This window comes from Mustela putorius, unplaced genomic scaffold, assembly GCF_011764305.1.
Source record: "Mustela putorius furo isolate JIRA1106 unplaced genomic scaffold, ASM1176430v1.1 tig00537227_pilon_pilon_pilon, whole genome shotgun sequence".
Classification (NCBI taxonomy): Eukaryota; Metazoa; Chordata; class Mammalia; order Carnivora; family Mustelidae; genus Mustela; species Mustela putorius.
The window spans coordinates 14,108,161-14,131,033 of record NW_025422368.1 but is presented as its reverse complement, the minus strand read 5'-3'; the positions used below and the strand labels follow the sequence as shown (position 1 = coordinate 14,131,033).

Below are 22,873 nucleotides of genomic sequence, written 5' to 3'. Positions count from 1 at the left end.
TCCGGGAAGTCTGGACAGCAAGTCACTGGAAGAACGTCGATTCCATTTCCTCGGGGGGGGGGGGGCGGGGGCGGGGGCGGGGGCGGGGGGGCGGGGGCGGGGGCAACTGGCGGGAGAGGTCCATTCCCCTTTGGGCGAAAAAGGGCAAGTGTGTTTGAAATGAGCAGTTCATTCTACGGTTTTCTCAGGTGTTGCTGGACGTCCGGTTTCCACGACCCTCAATGCTGGCAGCCTAGGCAGCACTGGAGCGGGCCCCGCCTTCACCAGTAGCCCTGGCCACACACCAGGTAAAGCCAGTTCCCAACAACGGAGCCCTTCGACGCCTAAGCAACTGGTTTCAGGCAGTGCTGCTCAGTCCAATAGCGTCCAGACTGGCAGACATCTGACCCGTTATGTCGACTGGTGATGGCACGTATACCCGTATTCAGCAGGGTTTTCATCTTTTGTGCTTGCTCTTGATGATGTTGTTGTTTGGCGTCGTCCTTCTCTTGACCCTGAAGAGAAAGGCACAAGGGACACAGGCTTCAGAGCAGGCGAGGCCAAGAAGTGATTGAAAGGCCATGTCTTCCATAGTTTCCCAGTACCAGTCGTCCTGGATTTCACGTCAGGACCCCTTGGAGATTCTTGGACAGGAGGGGTGCTAAGTGAGCTGATGGCGTTGGGATGACATTCAGTAACATGGGAAAAGGAGAGATTTCCCTGGTCCATGACACTTCTTTGATGTCAATGACATCAACTTTCAGATGATGCCTGAAGCTTAACGATGAGACTCAAATCCCATTGAGAGCGTGGCCGATGGGCATCTTTCCTCCCAGAAGGAAGCTAGCAACGAAAGGTCTCAGGAGAGGTAGAGGCCGTATTCGAACCCCGAAAGCCCTGGGCCTCTTCTGGCATGGCTCCACAGTGGTGGGATCTGTGCGATAGGGCATGCTTCCGAGATGAAACGGACGACAGCGTGCTGTTCCTCGTGCGCCACGCACGGCGTTTGTCGTACCGTGGGTTTCAAGAACAAAAACGTGAGGGCCGTTCCACCGGTAGACATGATTTGGAGTCAAAGCCAACGATCCTGTGTTCAGGCTGCCGAGTAGGGAGTGAGGCATTAATCTCAAAGGGCAGTCCAGTTTGCAAGTGCACTGATTTCTGCCCAGGGTAAAGTGGAGTGTGCTGTCTCTTTTCAGGAGGAACCGGCAGCCCGACAGCAGCCGCCAGAGAAGGTAAAGAACCCAGCACGCCGCTGAAACCTAGCGCTGGAGAGCCCAGCGCAGGGAAATCAGACAAGTCAGGATTGGCCCTTTAGCACCTATGTGGTGGCATTGAACGTGACACAGGGCGAACTCACGATTGAGCTGTGTGTGATGTGAGACTGATACTAGCTATGTAGCTGCAGACACCCTAGGAGTCCTTGAAAGCTGCTGTTGTGTGGGAAGCCTGACTTCTGTCCTGTCCGGGAAGAGGGACATGCAGAGCCCTGCGTGTGTAGGAGTCAAACCGTTTCCCCGTTGTTCTGTCAGGGACCCCGGAAGGTACAGAGGGCTTCACTACAGCCGCAGGGAGTGAGAAGACAAGTGGAGATTCAGCTGGCCCAGGCACAACCTTGGGAGACAGAGCAGGTATGGAAATACAAGGTGGAAAGCATCTGCTTCCTGACGTGCGGGAAGCTGCCGGTGGCTTCTGAGGGAGGGGACCCTAGCCAGCTCGTACTGCCCGTCCTCCTGGGCGGCCCCCTGTCCTGGTTCGTGTGGGCTTCTTCTCGGCAGTGTTTCTCGAGCCTCCACGCAGACGTGATGGATAGTGGAGCGGCGTGTGGTCAGACTCTCCAGATTCCGGCCTCTGGGCTTCTGAGCCTGAGTCTGGATGGGCATGGGGTCATGCTTTAGCCCGTCTGGCTCCAAGTGAGTGCGGAGGCCCGACAGGAACACGTGCGTGCCGCTGCTCCACGAGCCAGTGTCCGGAAAGGGCTTTGAGAACAGAGGGCAACTGAGTGTGTTCTGCTCCACCAAACCTCCGAGTAGAGAGGTAGTGTGGGTTTGGAGCGGGAGCAGGGGATCACCAGCCGGTGAGACCCCTGGAGTCCCAAGCACTGAAAGGCAGGTGGGAGCGAGTTGAGAATGTCTTTCCGAGGCCAAGGCTTTTGTACGTCCCAGGGGGGTTTTCTGGCACATCACGACGTGAGGTCTTCTAATGCATTTCGCCTCTTGTCCCAAAGTCAGAGTGTCAGACGGGCACAGCTAGAGGTTCTGTAGGAATTGTGTGGGCAGCGGGACTTTCTTCTAAGAGCGCATCCATGGTGGCAGGGAAGGAAGGGCATCAGGCTCGGTATGCTGTCGAGGCCGAAAACGAAAGAAGTGGAATCCCTTCTGTTCTCCTTCCCAGCTGTCTGCCCCTAGTTGATGGCTTTGCATGCTTCCCACATCAGTTTTCTCCTTCCTTCGTGGAGGGGGGGAAGGACATACCCCTCCCTTATGGGACCTGCGGACAGACTCCCTGTGCTAGTGCCGCCTAGTGTAAGACCCAGGAAGTGCTCAGTCAAAGGCCCTCTCTGGCCACTTACCTTTGGAGGGAGCATCATCCATTGTGTACACGCCTTTCGATTTCAGCCAAGGAGCTGGAGGCTTTGGAGGGAGCACGGTATGGATCTCCTGAAGCTGACCTTGCAGGCATTTATAGTGAAGAACACTAGAATGTGCACTGCAAGAATGGCCAAACAGTGTTCGTTTCCGTCCAAGCGAAAGGGATCCTTCGAGGGCTCACGCCGCCTTCGTAGTAGCTAGAAAATTCATTGTACTCCCATCTGTGATGGGTTTCAAGAGACTCGAGGGCCCGGATTCAAGACGGGTCCCCGCCATCCCCATCTCCAAAAACACCACACAAAAAGAGAAAGAGAGGGAGCGAGAAGGGGCGCCCATTGCCTCGTTAGCCCCACCCTTCACCAGGAAAGCCTAGAGACGTGTGTTTTCTCACTCATACGCTACAGACATTTGCAATGTGTCCTCTACCATGTGTGGTGAGCCACTGTGTTCCCCTTCACCCTGTGTGGCTCAGAACCCGTTTAGGCGTGGCCATTTTGCAGAAGAGTTGATTGTGTCCCACGGGAAGTCGCTGCCTTGAATGACGGGTGGTTGTGTCCAGTTGGAAGGAGCTCAGATGAGAATCACTGAAATGCCCCAGAGGTGACCTTTCTCCAGGGAACTGGAATCGGCACCGAAATGGTCGGGAGGATCAGGGTCTATCCGGCCGCATCATTGTCCCCTGGGGAGTCTCTGGGGGTCAGGGTCAAAGAGTCTTTCTACATGACCCTTCCATGCCGATGAGCAAGACGTGTCCATTCCATGTCCCGTGAGCTTGGGATCGGTGGGAAAAGATGAGATCTGTATTGGGCTGTTGGTGGAGTGTGCCTGGCCTGGCCCTTGTCAATTAAAGCATGACACTACCTTTGCGAATGCTCACATCAACTTCTCTCGCACTACTTAACACATGGATCATAGCGATGGTGTGAAGCATTCCAAAAAGGACACGGAAGTACTCACGTCATGTTCTCTTCTCTGTTTCTCTGGCCTCAAGTATGGCATTTCCATCACTAGGAAGCCTGGGTGCTCCCAAAACTACAAGAGGCGGTTCATGATTCGCAGAGGCAGCATTAGCTGAAAACGCCCTATGACTTATGGTCCGAGGGACTGGATGGCTTGGATTTCAGTCCCAGCCTTGTCAGTGACCAGAGCCATCTTGCAGAAATCACTTACTTTTCATGAGGCCCATTCTATTCTTCCTTTTGGTTTTCTTTTCTTTTGTTCTGTTTTTCCCTTTGTGGTGAACGAGCAAGATGGGCAGAGGGAGAGGGGGAGAGAGCATCCGAAGCAGTCTCCACACCCAGCTGGGAGCCCAACCCCCAGTTCCATCCCACAACCCTGAGATCAGGAGCAGAGCCTTAACACAGAGGCTTAAGTGACCGAGTCCGCAAGTGGCCCCTCATTTCTTTCTTTCTCCTCAGGAACAGCTCGAGGTCTCCAGACTGAACGTTCTACTACAGGTGAGTATATTATGCCAAAAATTTATTGGGGACCACGAATAAAAGAAAAAAAAAAGAAGTGGAAGAAACGAAGAAGAAGAAGAAGAAGAAGAAGAATAAGAAGGAGGAGGAGGAGGAGGAGGAGGAGGAGAAGAAGAAGAAGAAGGAGGAGGAGAAGAAGAAGAAGGGGAGAAAAGAAGGCTCAGGCTGAAAATTTTGAGGAAATTTGGGTTTTTGGGACAGAATTTGTATGAGAGTATGGCTTAATAGAAAGCCCGGCAAGAAGGAATTTACGGAGCTTTGACGACGGTTATCAAATCTTATATCCAAAGACTTAAATTTCACTTGCTTTGGACCAGGTTAGAGCGACGGGCTTAAGTAGGGGGTCCCCTTCGACTTTCCTCCATCCCGTTTCACAGGAATATCGTCCCTCTGACAGAACTCATTAGCATCAACTCCACAGGTTAAAGAAAAAAAAACAATTTTAAAAAAGGTAGACTAGCCTAAGAGGAAAGGTGCCTCTGTCTCAGGACATATTTTGACCTCGTAGGTGTTTTAAGTGGAAGGGTGCCATGAGCTCCATCCTGTCATTTCCTCATTGTTCCTAGCATCCCTGAGGGATAGTGTGATGAGGGCGGGAGGTCCCATTTCTTGGGATGCAACGTCACGGTGATATGTAGAGGAAGACGTAAGATGACCCAGTTGGAGATGTGGAAAGCACGAGTGTGGCAAAGAAGGCCGCAACCACCCCAAGAAGGAAGTAGCAAGGATGATAACAAAAAGCGGAGCAGAGTTATATTAGAACAAAATCTCCGGGAAGTCTGGACAGCAAGTCACTGGAAGAACGTCGATTCCATTTCCTCGGGGGCTGGGGCGGGGGCGGGGGGCGGGGGGGGCGGGGCGGGGGCAACTGGCGGGAGAGGTCCATTCCCCTTTTGGGCGAAAAAGGGCAAGTGTGTTTGAAATGAGCAGTTCATTCTACGGTTTTCTCAGGTGTTGCTGGACGTCCGGTTTCCACGACCCTCAATGCTGGCAGCCTAGGCAGCACTGGAGCGGGCCCCGCCTTCACCAGTAGCCCTGGCCACACACCAGGTAAAGCCAGTTCCCAACAACGGAGCCCTTCGACGCCTAAGCAACTGGTTTCAGGCAGTGCTGCTCAGTCCAATAGCGTCCAGACTGGCAGACATCTGACCCGTTATGTCGACTGGTGATGGCACGTATACCCGTATTCAGCAGGGTTTTCCATCTTTTGTGCTTGCTCTTGATGATGTTGTTGTTGGCGTCGTCCTTCTCTTGACCCTGAAGAGAAAGGCACAAGGGACACAGGCTTCAGAGCAGGCGAGGCCAAGAAGTGATTGAAAGGCCATGTCTTCCATAGTTTCCCAGTACCAGTCGTCCTGGATTTCACGTCAGGACCCCTTGGAGATTCTTGGACAGGAGGGGTGCTAAGTGAGCTGATGGCGTTGGGATGACATTCAGTAACATGGGAAAAGGAGAGATTTCCCTGGTCCATGACACTTCTTTGATGTCAATGACATCAACTTTCAGATGATGCCTGAAGCTTAACGATGAGACTCAAATCCCATTGAGAGCGTGGCCGATGGGCATCTTTCCTCCCAGAAGGAAGCTAGCAACGAAAGGTCTCAGGAGAGGTAGAGGCCGTATTCGAACCCCGAAAAGCCTGGGCCTCTTCTGGCATGGCTCCACAGTGGTGGGATCTGTGCGATAGGGCATGCTTCCGAGATGAAACGGACGACAGCGTGCTGTTCCTCGTGCGCCACGCACGGCGTTTGTCGTACCGTGGGTTTCAAGAACAAAAACGTGAGGGCCGTTCCACCGGTAGACATGATTTGGAGTCAAAGCCAACGATCCTGTGTTCAGGCTGCCGAGTAGGGAGTGAGGCATTAATCTCAAAGGGCAGTCCAGTTGCAAGTGCACTGATTTCTGCCCAGGGTAAAGTGGAGTGTGCTGTCTCTTTTCAGGAGGAACCGGCAGCCCGACAGCAGCCGCCAGAGAAGGTAAAGAACCCAGCACGCCGCTGAAACCTAGCGCTGGAGAGCCCAGCGCAGGGAAATCAGACAAGTCAGGATTGGCCCTTTAGCACCTATGTGGTGGCATTGAACGTGACACAGGGCGAACTCACGATTGAGCTGTGTGTGATGTGAGACTGATACTAGCTATGTAGCTGCAGACACCCTAGGAGTCCTTGAAAGCTGCTGTTGTGTGGGAAGCCTGACTTCTGTCCTGTCCGGGAAGAGGGACATGCAGAGCCCTGCGTGTGTAGGAGTCAAACCGTTTCCCGTTGTTCTGTCAGGGACCCCGGAAGGTACAGAGGGCTTCACTACAGCCGCAGGGAGTGAGAAGACAAGTGGAGATTCAGCTGGCCCAGGCACAACCTTGGGAGACAGAGCAGGTATGGAAATACAAGGTGGAAAGCATCTGCTTCCTGACGTGCGGGAAGCTGCCGGTGGCTTCTGAGGGAGGGGACCCTAGCCAGCTCGTACTGCCCGTCCTCCTGGGCGGCCCCCTGTCCTGGTTTGTGTGGGGCTTCTTCTCGGCAGTGTTTCTCGAGCCTCCACGCAGACGTGATGGATAGTGGAGCGGCGTGTGGTCAGACTCTCCAGATTCCGGCCTCTGGGCTTCTGAGCCTGAGTCTGGATGGGCATGGGGTCATGCTTTAGCCCGTCTGGCTCCAAGTGAGTGCGGAGGCCCGACAGGAACACGTGCGTGCCGCTGCTCCACGAGCCAGTGTCCGGAAAGGGCTTTGAGAACAGAGGGCAACTGAGTGTGTTCTGCTCCACCAAACCTCCGAGTAGAGAGGTAGTGTGGGTTTGGAGCGGGAGCAGGGGATCACCAGCCGGTGAGACCCCTGGAGTCCCAAGCACTGAAAGGCAGGTGGGAGCGAGTTGAGAATGTCTTTCCGAGGCCAAGGCTTTTGTACGTCCCAGGGGGGTTTCTGGCACATCACGACGTGAGGTCTTCTAATGCATTTCGCCTCTTGTCCCAAAGTCAGAGTGTCAGACGGGCACAGCTAGAGGTTCTGTAGGAATTGTGTGGGCAGCGGGACTTTCTTCTTAGAGCGCATCCATGGCGGCAGGGAAGGAAGGGCATCAGGCTCGGTATGCTGTCGAGGCCGAAAAAACGAAAGAAGTGGAATCCCTTCTGTTCTCCTTCCCAGCTGTCTGCCCCTAGTTGATGGCTTTGCATGCTTCCCACATCAGTTTTCTCCTTCCTTCGTGGAGGGGGAAGGACATACCCCTCCCTTATGGGACCTGCGGACAGACTCCCTGTGCTAGTGCCGCCTAGTGTAAGACCCAGGAAGTGCTCAGTCAAAGGCCCTCTCTGGCCACTTACCTTTGGAGGGAGCATCATCCATTGTGTACACGCCTTTCGATTTCAGCCAAGGAGCTGGAGGCTTTGGAGGGAGCACGGTATGGATCTCCTGAAGCTGACCTTGCAGGCATTTATAGTGAAGAACACTAGAATGTGCACTGCAAGAATGGCCAAACAGTGTTCGTTTCCGTCCAAGCGAAAGGGATCCTTCGAGGGCTCACGCCGCCTTCGTAGTAGCTAGAAAATTCATTGTACTCCCATCTGTGATGGGTTTCAAGAGACTCGAGGGCCCGGATTCAAGACGGGTCCCCGCCATCCCCATCTCCAAAACACACACCACACAAAAAGAGAAAGAGAGGGAGCGAGAAGGGGCGCCCATTGCCTCGTTAGCCCCACCCTTCACCAGGAAAGCCTAGACGTGTGTTTTCTCACTCATACGCTACAGACATTTGCAATGTGTCCTCTACCATGTGTGGTGGTGAGCCACTGTGTTCCCCTTCACCCTGTGTGGCTCAGAACCCGTTTAGGCGTGGCCATTTTGCAGAAGAGTTGATTGTGTCCCACGGGAAGTCGCTGCCTTGAATGACGGGTGGTTGTGTCCAGTTGGAAGGAGCTCAGATGAGAATCACTGAAATGCCCCAGAGGTGACCTTTCTCCAGGGAACTGGAATCGGCACCGAAATGGTCGGGAGGATCAGGGTCTATCCGGCCGCATCATTGTCCCCTGGGGAGTCTCTGGGGGTCAGGGTCAAAGAGTCTTTCTACATGACCCTTCCATGCCGATGAGCAAGACGTGTCCATTCCATGTCCCGTGAGCTTGGGATCGGTGGGAAAAGATGAGATCTGTATTGGGCTGTTGGTGGAGTGTGCCTGGCCTGGCCCTTGTCAATTAAAGCATGACACTACCTTTGCGAATGCTCACATCAACTTCTCTCGCACTACTTAACACATGGATCATAGCGATGGTGTGAAGCATTCCAAAAAGGACACGGAAGTACTCACGTCATGTTCTCTTCTCTGTTTCTCTGGCCTCAAGTATGGCATTTCCATCACTAGGAAGCCTGGGTGCTCCCAAAACTACAAGAGGCGGTTCATGATTCGCAGAGGCAGCATTAGCTGAAAACGCCCTATGACTTATGGTCCGAGGGACTGGATGGCTTGGATTTCAGTCCCAGCCTTGTCAGTGACCAGAGCCATCTTGCAGAAATCACTTACTTTTCATGAGGCCCATTCTATTCTTCCTTTTGGTTTTCTTTTCTTTTGTTCTGTTTTTCCCTTTGTGGTGAACGAGCAAGATGGGCAGAGGGAGAGGGGGAGAGAGCATCCGAAGCAGTCTCCACACCCAGCTGGGAGCCCAACCCCCAGTTCCATCCCACAACCCTGAGATCAGGAGCAGAGCCTTAACACAGAGGCTTAAGTGACTGAGTCCGCAAGTGGCCCCTCATTTCTTTCTTTCTCCTCAGGAACAGCTCGAGGTCTCCAGACTGAACGTTCTACTACAGGTGAGTATATTATGCCAAAAATTTATTGGGGACCACGAATAAAAGAAAAAAAAAAGAAGTGGAAGAAACGAAGAAGAAGAAGAAGAAGAAGAAGGAGGAGGAGGAGGAGGAGGAGGAGGAGGAGGAGGAGGAGAAGAAGAAGGAGGAGGAGGAAGAAGAAGAAGAAGGGAGAGAAAAGAAGGCTCAGGCTGAAAATTTTGAGGAAATTTGGGTTTTTGGGACAGAATTTGTATGAGAGTATGGCTTAATAGAAAGCCCGGCAAGAAGGAATTTACGGAGCTTTGATGACGGTTATCAAATCTTATATCCAAAGACTTAAATTTCACTTGCTTTGGACCAGGTTAGAGCGATGGGCTTAAGTAGGGGGTCCCCTTCGACTTTCCTCCATCCCGTTTCACAGGAATATCGTCCCTCTGACAGAACTCATTAGCATCAACTCCACAGGTTAAAGAAAAAAAAACAATTTTAAAAAAGGTAGACTAGCCTAAGAGGAAAGGTGCCTCTGTCTCAGGACATATTTTGACCTCGTAGGTGTTTTAAGTGGAAGGGTGCCATGAGCTCCATCCTGTCATTTCCTCATTGTTCCTAGCATCCCCTGAGGGATAGTGTGATGAGGGCGGGAGGTCCCATTTCTTGGGATGCAACGTCACGGTGATATGTAGAGGAAGACGTAAGATGACCCAGTTGGAGATGTGGAAAGCACGAGTGTGGCAAAGAAGGCCGCAACCACCCCAAGAAGGAAGTAGCAAAGGATGATAACAAAAAGCGGAGCAGAGTTATATTAGAACAAAATCTCCGGGAAGTCTGGACAGCAAGTCACTGGAAGAACGTCGATTCCATTTCCTCGGGGGCTGGGGGCGGGGGGGGGGGGGCGGGGGCGGGGGCGGGGGCGGGGGGCAACTGGCGGGAGAGGTCCATTCCCCTTTGGGCGAAAAAAAGGGCAAGTGTGTTTGAAATGAGCAGTTCATTCTACGGTTTTCTCAGGTGTTGCTGGACGTCCGGTTTCCACGACCCTCAATGCTGGCAGCCTAGGCAGCACTGGAGCGGGCCCCGCCTTCACCAGTAGCCCTGGCCACACACCAGGTAAAGCCAGTTCCCAACAACGGAGCCCTTCGACGCCTAAGCAACTGGTTTCAGGCAGTGCTGCTCAGTCCAATAGCGTCCAGACTGGCAGACATCTGACCCGTTATGTCGACTGGTGATGGCACGTATACCCGTATTCAGCAGGGTTTTCCATCTTTTGTGCTTGCTCTTGATGATGTTGTTGTTGGCGTCGTCCTTCTCTTGACCCTGAAGAGAAAGGCACAAGGGACACAGGCTTCAGAGCAGGCGAGGCCAAGAAGTGATTGAAAGGCCATGTCTTCCATAGTTTCCCAGTACCAGTCGTCCTGGATTTCACGTCAGGACCCCTTGGAGATTCTTGGACAGGAGGGGTGCTAAGTGAGCTGATGGCGTTGGGATGACATTCAGTAACATGGGAAAAGGAGAGATTTCCCTGGTCCATGACACTTCTTTGATGTCAATGACATCAACTTTCAGATGATGCCTGAAGCTTAACGATGAGACTCAAATCCCATTGAGAGCGTGGCCGATGGGCATCTTTCCTCCCAGAAGGAAGCTAGCAACGAAAGGTCTCAGGAGAGGTAGAGGCCGTATTCGAACCCCGAAAGCCCTGGGCCTCTTCTGGCATGGCTCCACAGTGGTGGGATCTGTGCGATAGGGCATGCTTCCGAGATGAAACGGACGACAGCGTGCTGTTCCTCGTGCGCCACGCACGGCGTTTGTCGTACCGTGGGTTTCAAGAACAAAAACGTGAGGGCCGTTCCACCGGTAGACATGATTTGGAGTCAAAGCCAACGATCCTGTGTTCAGGCTGCCGAGTAGGGAGTGAGGCATTAATCTCAAAGGGCAGTCCAGTTTGCAAGTGCACTGATTTCTGCCCAGGGTAAAGTGGAGTGTGCTGTCTCTTTTCAGGAGGAACCGGCAGCCCGACAGCAGCCGCCAGAGAAGGTAAAGAACCCAGCACGCCGCTGAAACCTAGCGCTGGAGAGCCCAGCGCAGGGAAATCAGACAAGTCAGGATTGGCCCTTTAGCACCTATGTGGTGGCATTGAACGTGACACAGGGCGAACTCACGATTGAGCTGTGTGTGATGTGAGACTGATACTAGCTATGTAGCTGCAGACACCCTAGGAGTCCTTGAAAGCTGCTGTTGTGTGGGAAGCCTGACTTCTGTCCTGTCCGGGAAGAGGGACATGCAGAGCCCTGCGTGTGTAGGAGTCAAACCGTTTCCCCGTTGTTCTGTCAGGGACCCCAGAAGGTACAGAGGGCTTCACTACAGCCGCAGGGAGTGAGAAGACAAGTGGAGATTCAGCTGGCCCAGGCACAACCTTGGGAGACAGAGCAGGTATGGAAATACAAGGTGGAAAGCATCTGCTTCCTGACGTGCGGGAAGCTGCCGGTGGCTTCTGAGGGAGGGGACCCTAGCCAGCTCGTACTGCCCGTCCTCGTGGGAGGCCCCCTGTCCTGGTTTGTGTGGGCTTCTTCTCGGCAGTGTTTCTCGAGCCTCCACGCAGACGTGATGGATAGTGGAGCGGCGTGTGGTCAGACTCTCCAGATTCCGGCCTCTGGGCTTCTGAGCCTGAGTCTGGATGGGCATGGGGTCATGCTTTAGCCCCTCTGGCTCCAAGTGAGTGCGGAGGCCCGACAGGAACACGTGCGTGCCGCTGCTCCACGAGCCAGTGTCCGGAAAGGGCTTTGAGAACAGAGGGCAACTGAGTGTGTTCTGCTCCACCAAACCTCCGAGTAGAGAGGTAGTGTGGGTTTGGAGCGGGAGCAGGGGATCACCAGCCGGTGAGACCCCTGGAGTCCCAAGCACTGAAAGGCAGGTGGGAGCGAGTTGAGAATGTCTTTCCGAGGCCAAGGCTTTTGTACGTCCCAGGGGGGTTTCTGGCACATCACGACGTGAGGTCTTCTAATGCATTTCGCCTCTTGTCCCAAAGTCAGAGTGTCAGACGGGCACAGCTAGAGGTTCTGTAGGAATTGTGTGGGCAGCAGGACTTTCTTCTAAGAGCGCATCCATGGCGGCAGGGAAGGAAGGGCATCAGGCTCGGTATGCTGTCGAGGCCGAAAACGAAAGAAGTGGAATCCCTTCTGTTCTCCTTCCCAGCTGTCTGCCCCTGGTTGATGGCTTTGCATGCTTCCCACATCAGTTTTCTCCTTCCTTCGTGGAGGGGGAAGGGCATACCCCTCCCTTATGGGACCTGCGGACAGACTCCCTGTGCTAGTGCCGCCTAGTGTAAGACCCAGGAAGTGCTCAGTCAAAGGCCCTCTCTGGCCACTTACCTTTGGAGGGAGCATCATCCATTGTGTACACGCCTTTCGATTTCAGCCAAGGAGCTGGAGGCTTTGGAGGGAGCACGGTATGGATCTCCTGAAGCTGACCTTGCAGGCATTTATAGTGAAGAACACTAGAATGTGCACTGCAAGAATGGCCAAACAGTGTTCGTTTCCGTCCAAGCGAAAGGGATCCTTCGAGGGCTCACGCCGCCTTCGTAGTAGCTAGAAAATTCATTGTACTCCCATCTGTGATGGGTTTCAAGAGACTCGAGGGCCCGGATTCAAGACGGGTCCCCGCCGTCCCCATCTCCAAAACACCACACAAAAAAGAGAAAGAGAGGGAGCGAGAAGAAGGGGCGCCCATTGCCTCGTTAGCCCCACCCTTCACCAGGAAAGCCTAGACGTGTGTTTTCTCACTCATACGCTACAGACATTTGCAATGTGTCCTCTACCATGTGTGGTGAGCCACTGTGTTCCCCTTCACCCTGTGTGGCTCAGAACCCGTTTAGGCGTGGCCATTTTGCAGAAGAGAAGAGTGATTGTGTCCCACGGGAAGTCGCTGCCTTGAATGACGGGTGGTTGTGTCCAGTTGGAAGGAGCTCAGATGAGAATCACTGAAATGCCCCAGAGGTGACCTTTCTCCAGGGAACTGGAATCGGCACCGAAATGGTCGGGAGGATCAGGGTCTATCCGGCCGCATCATTGTCCCCTGGGGAGTCTCTGGGGGTCAGGGTCAAAGAGTCTTTCTACATGACCCTTCCATGCCGATGAGCAAGACGTGTCCATTCCATGTCCCGTGAGCTTGGGATCGGTGGGAAAAGATGAGATCTGTATTGGGCTGTTGGTGGAGTGTGCCTGGCCTGGCCCTTGTCAATTAAAGCATGACACTACCTTTGCGAATGCTCACATCAACTTCTCTCGCACTACTTAACACATGGATCATAGCGATGGTGTGAAGCATTCCAAAAAGGACACGGAAGTACTCACGTCATGTTCTCTTCTCTGTTTCTCTGGCCTCAAGTATGGCATTTCCATCACTAGGAAGCCTGGGTGCTCCCAAAACTACAAGAGGCGGTTCATGATTCGCAGAGGCAGCATTAGCTGAAAACGCCCTATGACTTATGGTCCGAGGGACTGGATGGCTTGGATTTCAGTCCCAGCCTTGTCAGTGACCAGAGCCATCTTGCAGAAATCACTTACTTTTCATGAGGCCCATTCTATTCTTCCTTTTGGTTTTCTTTTCTTTTGTTCTGTTTTTCCCTTTGTGGTGAACGAGCAAGATGGGCAGAGGGAGAGGGGGAGAGAGCATCCGAAGCAGTCTCCACACCCAGCTGGGAGCCCAACCCCCAGTTCCATCCCACAACCCTCAGATCAGGAGCAGAGCCTTAACACAGAGGCTTAAATGACTGAGTCCGCAAGTGGCCCCTCATTTCTTTCTTTCTCCTCAGGAACAGCTCGAGGTCTCCAGACTGAACGTTCTACTACAGGTGAGTATATTATGCCAAAAATTTATTGGGGACCACGAATAAAAGAAAAAAAAAAAGAAGTGGAAGAAACGAAGAAGAAGAAGAAGAAGAAGAAGAAGAAGGAGGAGGAGGAGGAGGAGGAGGAGGAGGAGAAGAGAAGGAAGAAGAGAGGAGGAGGAGAAGAAGAAGAAGGAGAGAAAAGAAGGCTCAGGCTGAAAATTTTGAGGAAATTTGGGTTTTTGGGACAGAATTTGTATGAGAGTATGGCTTAATAGAAAGCCCGGCAAGAAGGAATTTACGGAGCTTTGGCGACGGTTATCAAATCTTATATCCAAAGACTTAAATTTCACTTGCTTTGGACCAGGTTAGAGCGATGGGCTTAAGTAGGGGGTCCCCTTCGACTTTCCTCCATCCCGTTTCACAGGAATATCGTCCCTCTGACAGAACTCATTAGCATCAACTCCACAGGTTAAAGAAAAAAAAACAATTTTAAAAAAGGTAGACTAGCCTAAGAGGAAAGGTGCCTCTGTCTCAGGACATATTTTGACCTCGTAGGTGTTTTAAGTGGAAGGGTGCCATGAGCTCCATCCTGTCATTTCCTCATTGTTCCTAGCATCCCTGAGGGATAGTGTGATGAGGGCGGGAGGTCCCATTTCTTGGGATGCAACGTCACGGTGATATGTAGAGGAAGACGTAAGATGACCCAGTTGGAGATGTGGAAAGCACGAGTGTGGCAAAGAAGGCCGCAACCACCTCAAGAAGGAAGTAGCAAGGATGATAACAAAAAGCGGAGCAGAGTTATATTAGAACAAAATCTCCGGGAAGTCTGGACAGCAAGTCACTGGAAGAACGTCGATTCCATTTCCTCGGGGGCGGGGGGCGGGGGCGGGGGGGGGGGGGGGGGGGGGGGGGCGGGGGCAACTGACAGGAGAGGTCCATTCCCCTTTGGGCGAAAAAGGGCAAGTGTGTTTGAAATGAGCAGTTCATTCTACGGTTTTCTCAGGTGTTGCTGGACGTCCGGTTTCCACGACCCTCAATGCTGGCAGCCTAGGCAGCACTGGAGCGGGCCCCCCGCCTTCACCAGTAGCCCTGGCCACACACCAGGTAAAGCCAGTTCCCAACAACGGAGCCCTTCGACGCCTAAGCAACTGGTTTCAGGCAGTGCTGCTCAGTCCAATAGCGTCCAGACTGGCAGTCATCTGACCCGTTATGTCGACTGGTGATGGCACGTATACCCGTATTCAGCAGGGTTTTCCATCTTTTGTGCTTGCTCTTGATGATGTTGTTGTTGGCGTCGTCCTTCTCTTGACCCTGAAGAGAAAGGCACAAGGGACACAGGCTTCAGAGCAGGCGAGGCCAAGAAGTGATTGAAAGGCCATGTCTTCCATAGTTTCCCAGTACCAGTCGTCCTGGATTTCACGTCAGGACCCCTTGGAGATTCTTGGACAGGAGGGGTGCTAAGTGAGCTGATGGCGTTGGGATGACATTCAGTAACATGGGAAAAGGAGAGATTTCCCTGGTCCATGACACTTCTTTGATGTTAATGACATCAACTTTCAGATGATGCCTGAAGCTTAACGATGAGACTCAAATCCCATTGAGAGCGTGGCCGATGGGCATCTTTCCTCCCAGAAGGAAGCTAGCAACGAAAGGTCTCAGGAGAGGTAGAGGCCGTATTCGAACCCCGAAAGCCCTGGGCCTCTTCTGGCATGGCTCCACAGTGGTGGGATCTGAGCGATAGGGCATGCTTCCGAGATGAAACGGACGACAGCGTGCTGTTCCTCGTGCGCCACGCACGGCGTTTGTCGTACCGTGGGTTTCAAGAACAAAACCGTGAGGGCCGTTCCACCGGTAGACATGATTTGGAGTCAAAGCCAACGATCCTGTGTTCACGCTGCCGAGTAGGGAGTGAGGCATTAATCTCAAAGGGCAGTCCAGTTTGCAAGTGCACTGATTTCTGCCCAGGGTAAAGTGGAGTGTGCTGTCTCTTTTCAGGAGGAACCGGCAGCCCGACAGCAGCCGCCAGAGAAGGTAAAGAACCCAGCACGCCCCTGAAACCTAGCGCTGGAGAGCCCAGCTCAGGGAAATCAGACAAGTCAGGATTGGCCCTTTAGCACCTATGTGGTGGCATTGAACGTGACACAGGGCGAACTCACGATTGAGCTGTGTGTGATGTGAGACTGATACTAGCTATGTAGCTGCAGACACCCTAGGAGTCCTTGAAAGCTGCTGTTGTGTGGGAAGCCTGCCTTCTGTCCTGTCCGGGAAGAGGGACATGCAGAGCCCTGCGTGTGTAGGAGTCAAACCGTTTCCCCGTTGTTCTGTCAGGGACCCCAGAAGGTACAGAGGGCTTCACTACAGCCGCAGGGAGTGAGAAGACAAGTGGAGATTCAGCTGGCCCAGGCACAACCTTGGGAGACAGAGCAGGTATGGAAATACAAGGTGGAAAGCATCTGCTTCCTGACGTGCGGGAAGCTGTCGGTGGCTTCTGAGGGAGGGGACCCTAGCCAGCTCGTACTGCCCGTCCTCCTGGGCGGCCCCCTGTCCTGGTTTGTGTGGGCTTCTTCTCGGCAGTGTTTCTCGAGCCTCCACGCAGACGTGATGGATAGTGGAGCGGCGTGTGATCAGACTCTCCAGATTCCGGCCTCTGGGCTTCTGAGCCTGAGTCTGGATGGGCATGGGGTCATGCTTTAGCCCGTCTGGCTCCAAGTGAGTGCGGAGTCCCGACAGGGACACGTGCGTGCAGCTGCTCCACGAGCCAGTGTCCGGAAAGGGCTTTGAGAGCAGAGGGCAACACAGTGTGTTCTGCTCCACCTAAGCTCCTAGTAGACAGGTAGTTGGGTTTGGAGTGGGAGCAGGGGATCACAAGCCAGTGAGACCCCTGGAGTCCCAAGCACTGAAAGGCAGGTGGGAGCGAGTTGAGAATGTCTTTCCGAGGCCAAGGCTTTTGTACGTCTCAGGGGGTCTTCTGGCACATCACGACGTGAGGTCTTCTAATGCATTTCGCCTCTTGTCGCAAAGTCAGAGTGTCAGACGGGCACAGCTAGAGGTTCTGTAGGAATTGTGTGGGCAGCAGGACTTTCTTCTAAGAGCGCATCCATGGTGGTAGGGAAGGAAGGGCATCAGGCTCGGTATGCTGTCGAGGCCGAAAACGAAAGAAGTGGAATCCCTTCTGTTCTCCTTCCCAGCTGTCTGCCCCTAGTTGAAGGCTTTGCATGCTTCCCACATCAGTTTTCTCCTTCCTTCGTGGAGGGGGAAGGACATACCCCTCCCTTATGGGACCTGCGGACAGACTCCCTGTGCTAGTGCCGCCTAGTGTAAGACCCAGGAAGTGCTCAGTCAAAGGCCCTCTCTAGCCACTAACCTTTGGAGGGAGCATCATCCATTGTGTACATGCCTTTCGATTTCAGCCAAGGAACTGGAGGCTTTGTAGGAAGTGGAAGAAGAGTACTTCATGGGTCAAAATCACCTTTAGGTGGTATTTTTCTCCGGGATGTGACATCTTGCCCAAACAGCAAGTTCTGTGGTGGGAGACTTCATGTGTGTTAGGGGGCACGTTATGGATCCTCCTGAAGCTGACCTTGCAGGCATTTATATTGAAGAACACTAGAATGTGCACTGCAAAAATGCCAAACAGTGTTCGTTTCCGTCCAAGCGAAACGGATCCTTCGAGGGCTCACGCCGCCTTCGTAGTAGCTAGAAAATGCATTGTACTCCCATCTGTGACGGGTTTCAAGAGACTCGAGGGCCCGCATTCAAGACGGGTCCCCGCCGTCCCCATCTCCAAAACACCACACAAAAAGAGAAAGAGAGGGAGAGAGAAGGGGCGCCCATTGCGTCGTTAGCCCCACCCTTCACCAGGAAAGCCTAGACGTGTGTTTTCTCACTCATATGCTACAGGCATTTGCAATGTGTCCTCTACCATGTGTGGTGAGCCACTTTATTCCCCTTCACCCTGTGTGGCTCAAGCCCGTTTAGATGTGGCCATTTTGCAGAAGAGTTTATTGTGTCCCACTGGAAGATGCTACCTTGAATGAAGGGTGGTTTTTTCAATTGGAAGGAGCTCAGATGAGAATCACTGAAATGCCCCAGAGGTGACCTTTCTCCAGGGAACTGGAATCGGCACCGAAATGGTCGGGAGGATCAGGGTCTATCCGGCTGCATCATTGTCCCCTGGGGAGTCTCTGGGGGTCAGGGTCAAAGAGTCTTTCTACATGACCCTTCCATGCCGATGAGCAAGACGTGTCCGTTCCATGTCCCGTGAGCTTGCGATCAGTGGGAAAAGATGAGATCTGTATTGGGCTCTTTGTGGAGTGTGCCTGGCCCAGACTGGGCAAGTCTTTTCAATTAAAGCATGACACTACCTTTGCGAATGCTCATATCTGCTTCTCTCGCATTACTTAACACAATGATCAAAACGATGGTGTGAAGCATTCCAAAAAGGACTTGGGAGTACTCACGTCTTGTTCTTTTCTTTTTTTCTCTTGTCTCAAATATGGCATTTCCATCACTAGGAAGCCTGGGTGTTCCCAAAACTACAAGAGGGGGTTCATGATTCACAGAGGCAGCATTACCTGAAAATGCCCTATGACTTTTGGTCTGAGGGACTGGATGACTTGGATTTCAGTCCCAGCCTTGTCAGTGACCAGAGCCATTTTGCAGAAATTACTTACTTTTCTTGAGGTTAATTCTGTTATTTCTTTCTGTTTTTGTTTGTTTGCTTGTTTGTTTGTTTTCCTTCATGTCTTGGGGTATGTGGGGCTCTGGGTAAGGTATGAGAGCATCCAAAGCATTCTGCACAATCTTCTCAGAACCTAACCCAGGATTTTGGCCCACAAGACTGAGCTCATGTTCATAGACTTTTTGAAGTGTTAGAGGCTATGCATCTGAATCTGATGTGACCCCTCATTTCTTTTTTTTTTTCCTCTCAGAAACAGCTCCAGGTCTTCAGACTGTACGTTTCCGTATGGGTTAGTATACTGTGTCCTATTTTTTATGTACCAAAGGAAAAAGGCAAGTAAGAGTGAATATTTCGGAGATATTTAGATTTTATTGTAGAATTTTTGTGAGAGTATGGCAGTTGAGAAACTCTGGCAAACAAGGTATCTATGGAGCTTTATCTCCATATTTCAATGTATACCCTCTAAAACTTGAAATTCACTTGGTTTAGACCAGTTTCGAGAGATGCGCTGTCATAGGGTTTCCAGTTTGACTTTCTTCTGTCTCCTTAACATGATAATCATCTCTATGACAGAACTCAGTAACACCATACTCCAGATTTTTAGAAAAAGCAGTGTAGAATAGGAGAAAATGTTCCTCTTTCTAAGGATATATTTTGGTCTCATAGGTGTTTTAAATATAAGGGTGCCATGAGCTCTGTCCTGTCATTTCATCATCATTCCTAGCATCCCTGAGGTACAGTGTAATGAGGGCAGAAGATTCCATTTCTTTGAAAGCAACATCATGGAGATGTATAGAGGAAGACATAGCATGACCCAGTTTGAGATGCATAAAACACGAGTGTGGCAAAAGAAAGCAACAACCACTCCAAGAAGGAAGTAGCAAGGATGATAACAAAAAGTGGAGGAAAGTTATATTAGAACAAAATATTAGGGAAGCCTGTAAAGAAAGTCGCTGGACTTCTATTTTCTCTGGGGGAACTGGCAGGAGAGGTACATTCCACTTTGGAATAAAGGGCAAGTGTGGTTGAAATGAGAAGTTCCCTCTATGGTTTTCTCAGGTGTTGATGTACATCCATTTCCCACGACCCTTGATGCTGGCATCCTCAGTAGCACTGGAGTGGGCGCTGCTGGTACTACCAGCCCTGGGGCCATACCAGGTAAATCCAGTTTCCAAAAAAGGAGCACGTTGGCTCCTAAGCAAATGGTTTCAGGTAGTGCTTCAGTTTTTGTGCTTACTCTTGATGTGTTGCTTGTTGTTGTTGTCGTCGTTCTCTTGACCCTGAAGAGAAAGGTCCCCTCAACAAACCCTTAGTCGATATCCCACCACAAGGGACTTCCCAAATTTCAGCTTGCCACCATGTCTTTCCACTTCTTAAAACCCCTCAGGAGTTCTGGTCACTTTCAGCATGAACCAAAAGTCCATCCCAGACCATGAGGCATCATTTCTTTAGTACACACAGTGGGCCTTGACTTTGTGTGTTGATCTGTGGACCCATGGCCCAGTGATCTTTAGCTACATTTGTGTTGGCCTCGCCTGATTTCTGATGTCAGATTTCGGTGGCAGATCCTTTCTGGGCAGAACGTGGCCAGCACATGATCTTTTGGTAGGGTGAAGGATCGAATTTGCGGCAGCCCAACGTACGCAGCGCGTTCTGCATGCCGTTAGAGTCGGGAATTTGCTGAAGGGTGAGGGGACTGAGCATGTAGTGTCTATGTTCACAAATCGGGCCAGCATTCTTGGGGCACGATGGCAAGGGCTTCAGCTCGGTCTTGTGGCAGCCAGGCAGTCGTTGCGACAGGGGCTTGGAGCAGGGCTCCTCAGTGTTGGGTCCACAAAGGAGGGCCACCCAGAACCGTTCGCTCCTGCTCCATGCTGTGCTACTAGGGGAGTAGCCATTTGACGTGGGGCTTTTCCCTCTGTTGAGGAAAAGCTGATGGTTTCTTTGGGTTTGCTGTGTCAAATGTCCTTTCTGGAGGGCCCCCCACTAGAGCCGATTGGAAATCGTAGAACATGGCTCCCTCAGCACACGTGTCCTGAGGAACCATGTCAGAGTCAAAATTCCAAGGTGAGGCTGGCAGGGTTCGGCTCCTGGATCTGCTGTCCACTACCTGGGTGATGTGAAGCAGATCCCTGAGCTCCTTCTGCTCTGTGGGACCCCTAATAGCGCCTGCCGGAGAGGGCCTCTGTCCGAGCAAGTGCACTGATTTCTGCCCACGGTAACGTGGAGTGTGCTGTCTCTTTTCAGGAGGAACCGGCAGCCCGACAGCAGCCGCCAGAGAAGGTAAAGAACCCAGCACGCCCCTGAAACCTAGCGCTGGAGAGCCCAGCTCAGGGAAATCAGACAAGTCAGGATTGGCCCTTTAGCACCTATGTGGTGGCATTGAACGTGACACAGGGCGAACTCACGATTGAGCTGTGTGTGATGTGAGACTGATACTAGCTATGTAGCTGCAGACACCCTAGGAGTCCTTGAAAGCTGCTGTTGTGTGGGAAGCCTGCCTTCTGTCCTGTCCGGGAAGAGGGACATGCAGAGCCCTGCGTGTGTAGGAGTCAAACCGTTTCCCCGTTGTTGTGTCAGGGACCCCGGAAGGTACGGAAGGCTTCACTACAGCCGCAGGGAGTGAGAAGACAACTGGAGATTCAGCTGGCCCAGGCACAACCTTGGGAGACAGAGCAGGTATGGAAATACAAGGTGGAAAACATCTGCTTCCTGACCTGCGGGAAGCTGCTGGTGGTTTCTGAGGGAGGGGATCCTAACCAGTTGGTACTGCCCGTCCTCCTGGGTGGCCCCCGTCCTGGTTTGTGTGGGCTTCTTCTCGGCAGTGTTTCTTGGGTCTCCATGCAAATGTGATGGATAGCAGAGCATTGTGTGGTCACAATGCCCAGATTCCTGCCTCTGGGCTTCTGAGCCTGAGTCTGGATGGGCATGGGGTCATGCTTTGCCCATCTGGCTCCCAGTGAGAGCTGAGGCCAATGCATGAAGCTTTCCCTCGATCCATTGTATTTAAAGTTCTTTGAAAGGAGAGGGCAATGCAATGTATTTTGCTGCCCCAAAGCTCCCTATACATTTTTTGTGTAGTTTTTAATATATAGGGGATTAACTTTGGGTGATTCCATTTGAGCCTCATTAAGATAACACACTGTCAAAGACCGTGTTAAGAATGTCATTGAGAGAATATAGCTTTTTTAAAATTTAAAATAAGTGCCAAAGCAGGAAGTATCTTTCATCACACCCTTGTTTTTTTTGTTGTTGTTGTTGTTCATTTGTATTATTGACATATCAAAGAATCATTGGGAATGTCATAAAAATGATGGACAGTTTTTAGTGGATTTTTATTTTGCTGTTTTCTCCAATCTTTCCTTCAAATCTACTATTTTACTGCATTAAATATATATTAATATATATGGTTTTCCAGTACACAGTTTATAAATTCAGGAATCTGTGGAAGTACCACGGGAATTGGTGAACGCATGACCACTAGATCACCTTTCATTGGTTTCAGGCCAGTTTGATATTCAGCTACAAGCTGCAGGCTCGATTGCTTATTTTGACAGTGCTCCATCATGAACATAGCTGGGAACTCAAGTTTTCATGAGAAATTTAAGTCAGTTTAGCAATGATTATAGTTTCAATGGCTTTTTAATTTTATGACTATTGAACAGGTATTGTTTGATCATTTGTATCACAACCATTTATTTAGACTAGAATTGCCAGTTATAAATGCAAGGTGCCATTGAACTGTGAAGTTCACATAGGTAAGAAATACTTTGTTAATATTAAGTATGTCCCATTTGGAATGTGATTTTTTTAATCTGGGATTTAAATTTACAGGGTGTCTTTTGTGATTATGTACTAAATCTGACAATCATTTTGTGAATTGATTGCCAATGTTCTTTTCAATTAGGAGCAGTGGATAGGGGATTTGCAGCCACTTTTGTAGCTTTTGGTGAAACCACTTCTGTTGCACCAGGTACTGAAAGAGCATAATCAAAATAAATCCAGGCAATGGAAATGTGATTTCTTTTTTTTTTAATTTAGTTTAATTTTTTCAGTGTTCCAAGATTTCATTGTTTATGTACCACACGCAGTGCTCCATGCAATACATGCCCTCCTTATTACCCACCACCAGGCTCATCCATCCCCGGACCCCCCTCCCTTCCAAAACCCTCAATTTGTTTCTCAGAGTCCACAGTCTCTCATGGTTCTTCTTCCCCTCTTAACTTTTCCCCCAATTAACTTTTCCTTTCCTTCTCCTAATGTCCTCTATGTTATTCCTTATACTCCACAGGTGATTTCTTTACTTAACATTTTGACAGAGACAATGTGTCCTAAAGAATTTAATTATCATTATTTGTGTAATGTCAAAACAGGAGATCAAAAATTAATCAATACTTCTCTGTTATGTAAATAATATCACACTGAGTGCTCTAGAAAACAGAATTGTCATGTACTTGTTCCCTTAGAATTTTATTTTTGAGCAAAAATAATTAATATTTATATATATGCAAAGGCAAATACCATTATAGCAGAAAAGAATCAAAATCA

The 22,873-nt window shown here is 51.1% G+C and overlaps 1 protein-coding gene across 1 annotated transcript in view; it reads left to right on the top strand.

Annotated features, from left to right (window-relative positions):
• LOC101689463 (apomucin-like) overlaps nt 1–22,873 on the top strand; it is a 54,939-nt gene that overhangs the window by 17,828 nt on the left and 14,238 nt on the right. Inside the window, exons 15-33 of the mRNA XM_045073242.1 lie at nt 189–287; nt 1,179–1,214; nt 1,512–1,610; nt 3,989–4,027; nt 5,000–5,098; nt 5,989–6,024; nt 6,321–6,419; nt 8,802–8,840; nt 9,825–9,923; nt 10,815–10,850; nt 11,148–11,246; nt 13,627–13,665; nt 15,640–15,675; nt 15,973–16,071; nt 18,576–18,614; nt 19,385–19,483; nt 20,573–20,608; nt 20,906–21,004; nt 22,233–22,298. Of these exons, the coding sequence (XP_044929177.1) occupies nt 189–287; nt 1,179–1,214; nt 1,512–1,610; nt 3,989–4,027; nt 5,000–5,098; nt 5,989–6,024; nt 6,321–6,419; nt 8,802–8,840; nt 9,825–9,923; nt 10,815–10,850; nt 11,148–11,246; nt 13,627–13,665; nt 15,640–15,675; nt 15,973–16,071; nt 18,576–18,614; nt 19,385–19,483; nt 20,573–20,608; nt 20,906–21,004; nt 22,233–22,298 (1,293 nt within the window). The remainder of the gene's footprint in view (nt 1–188; nt 288–1,178; nt 1,215–1,511; nt 1,611–3,988; nt 4,028–4,999; nt 5,099–5,988; nt 6,025–6,320; nt 6,420–8,801; nt 8,841–9,824; nt 9,924–10,814; nt 10,851–11,147; nt 11,247–13,626; nt 13,666–15,639; nt 15,676–15,972; nt 16,072–18,575; nt 18,615–19,384; nt 19,484–20,572; nt 20,609–20,905; nt 21,005–22,232; nt 22,299–22,873) is intronic.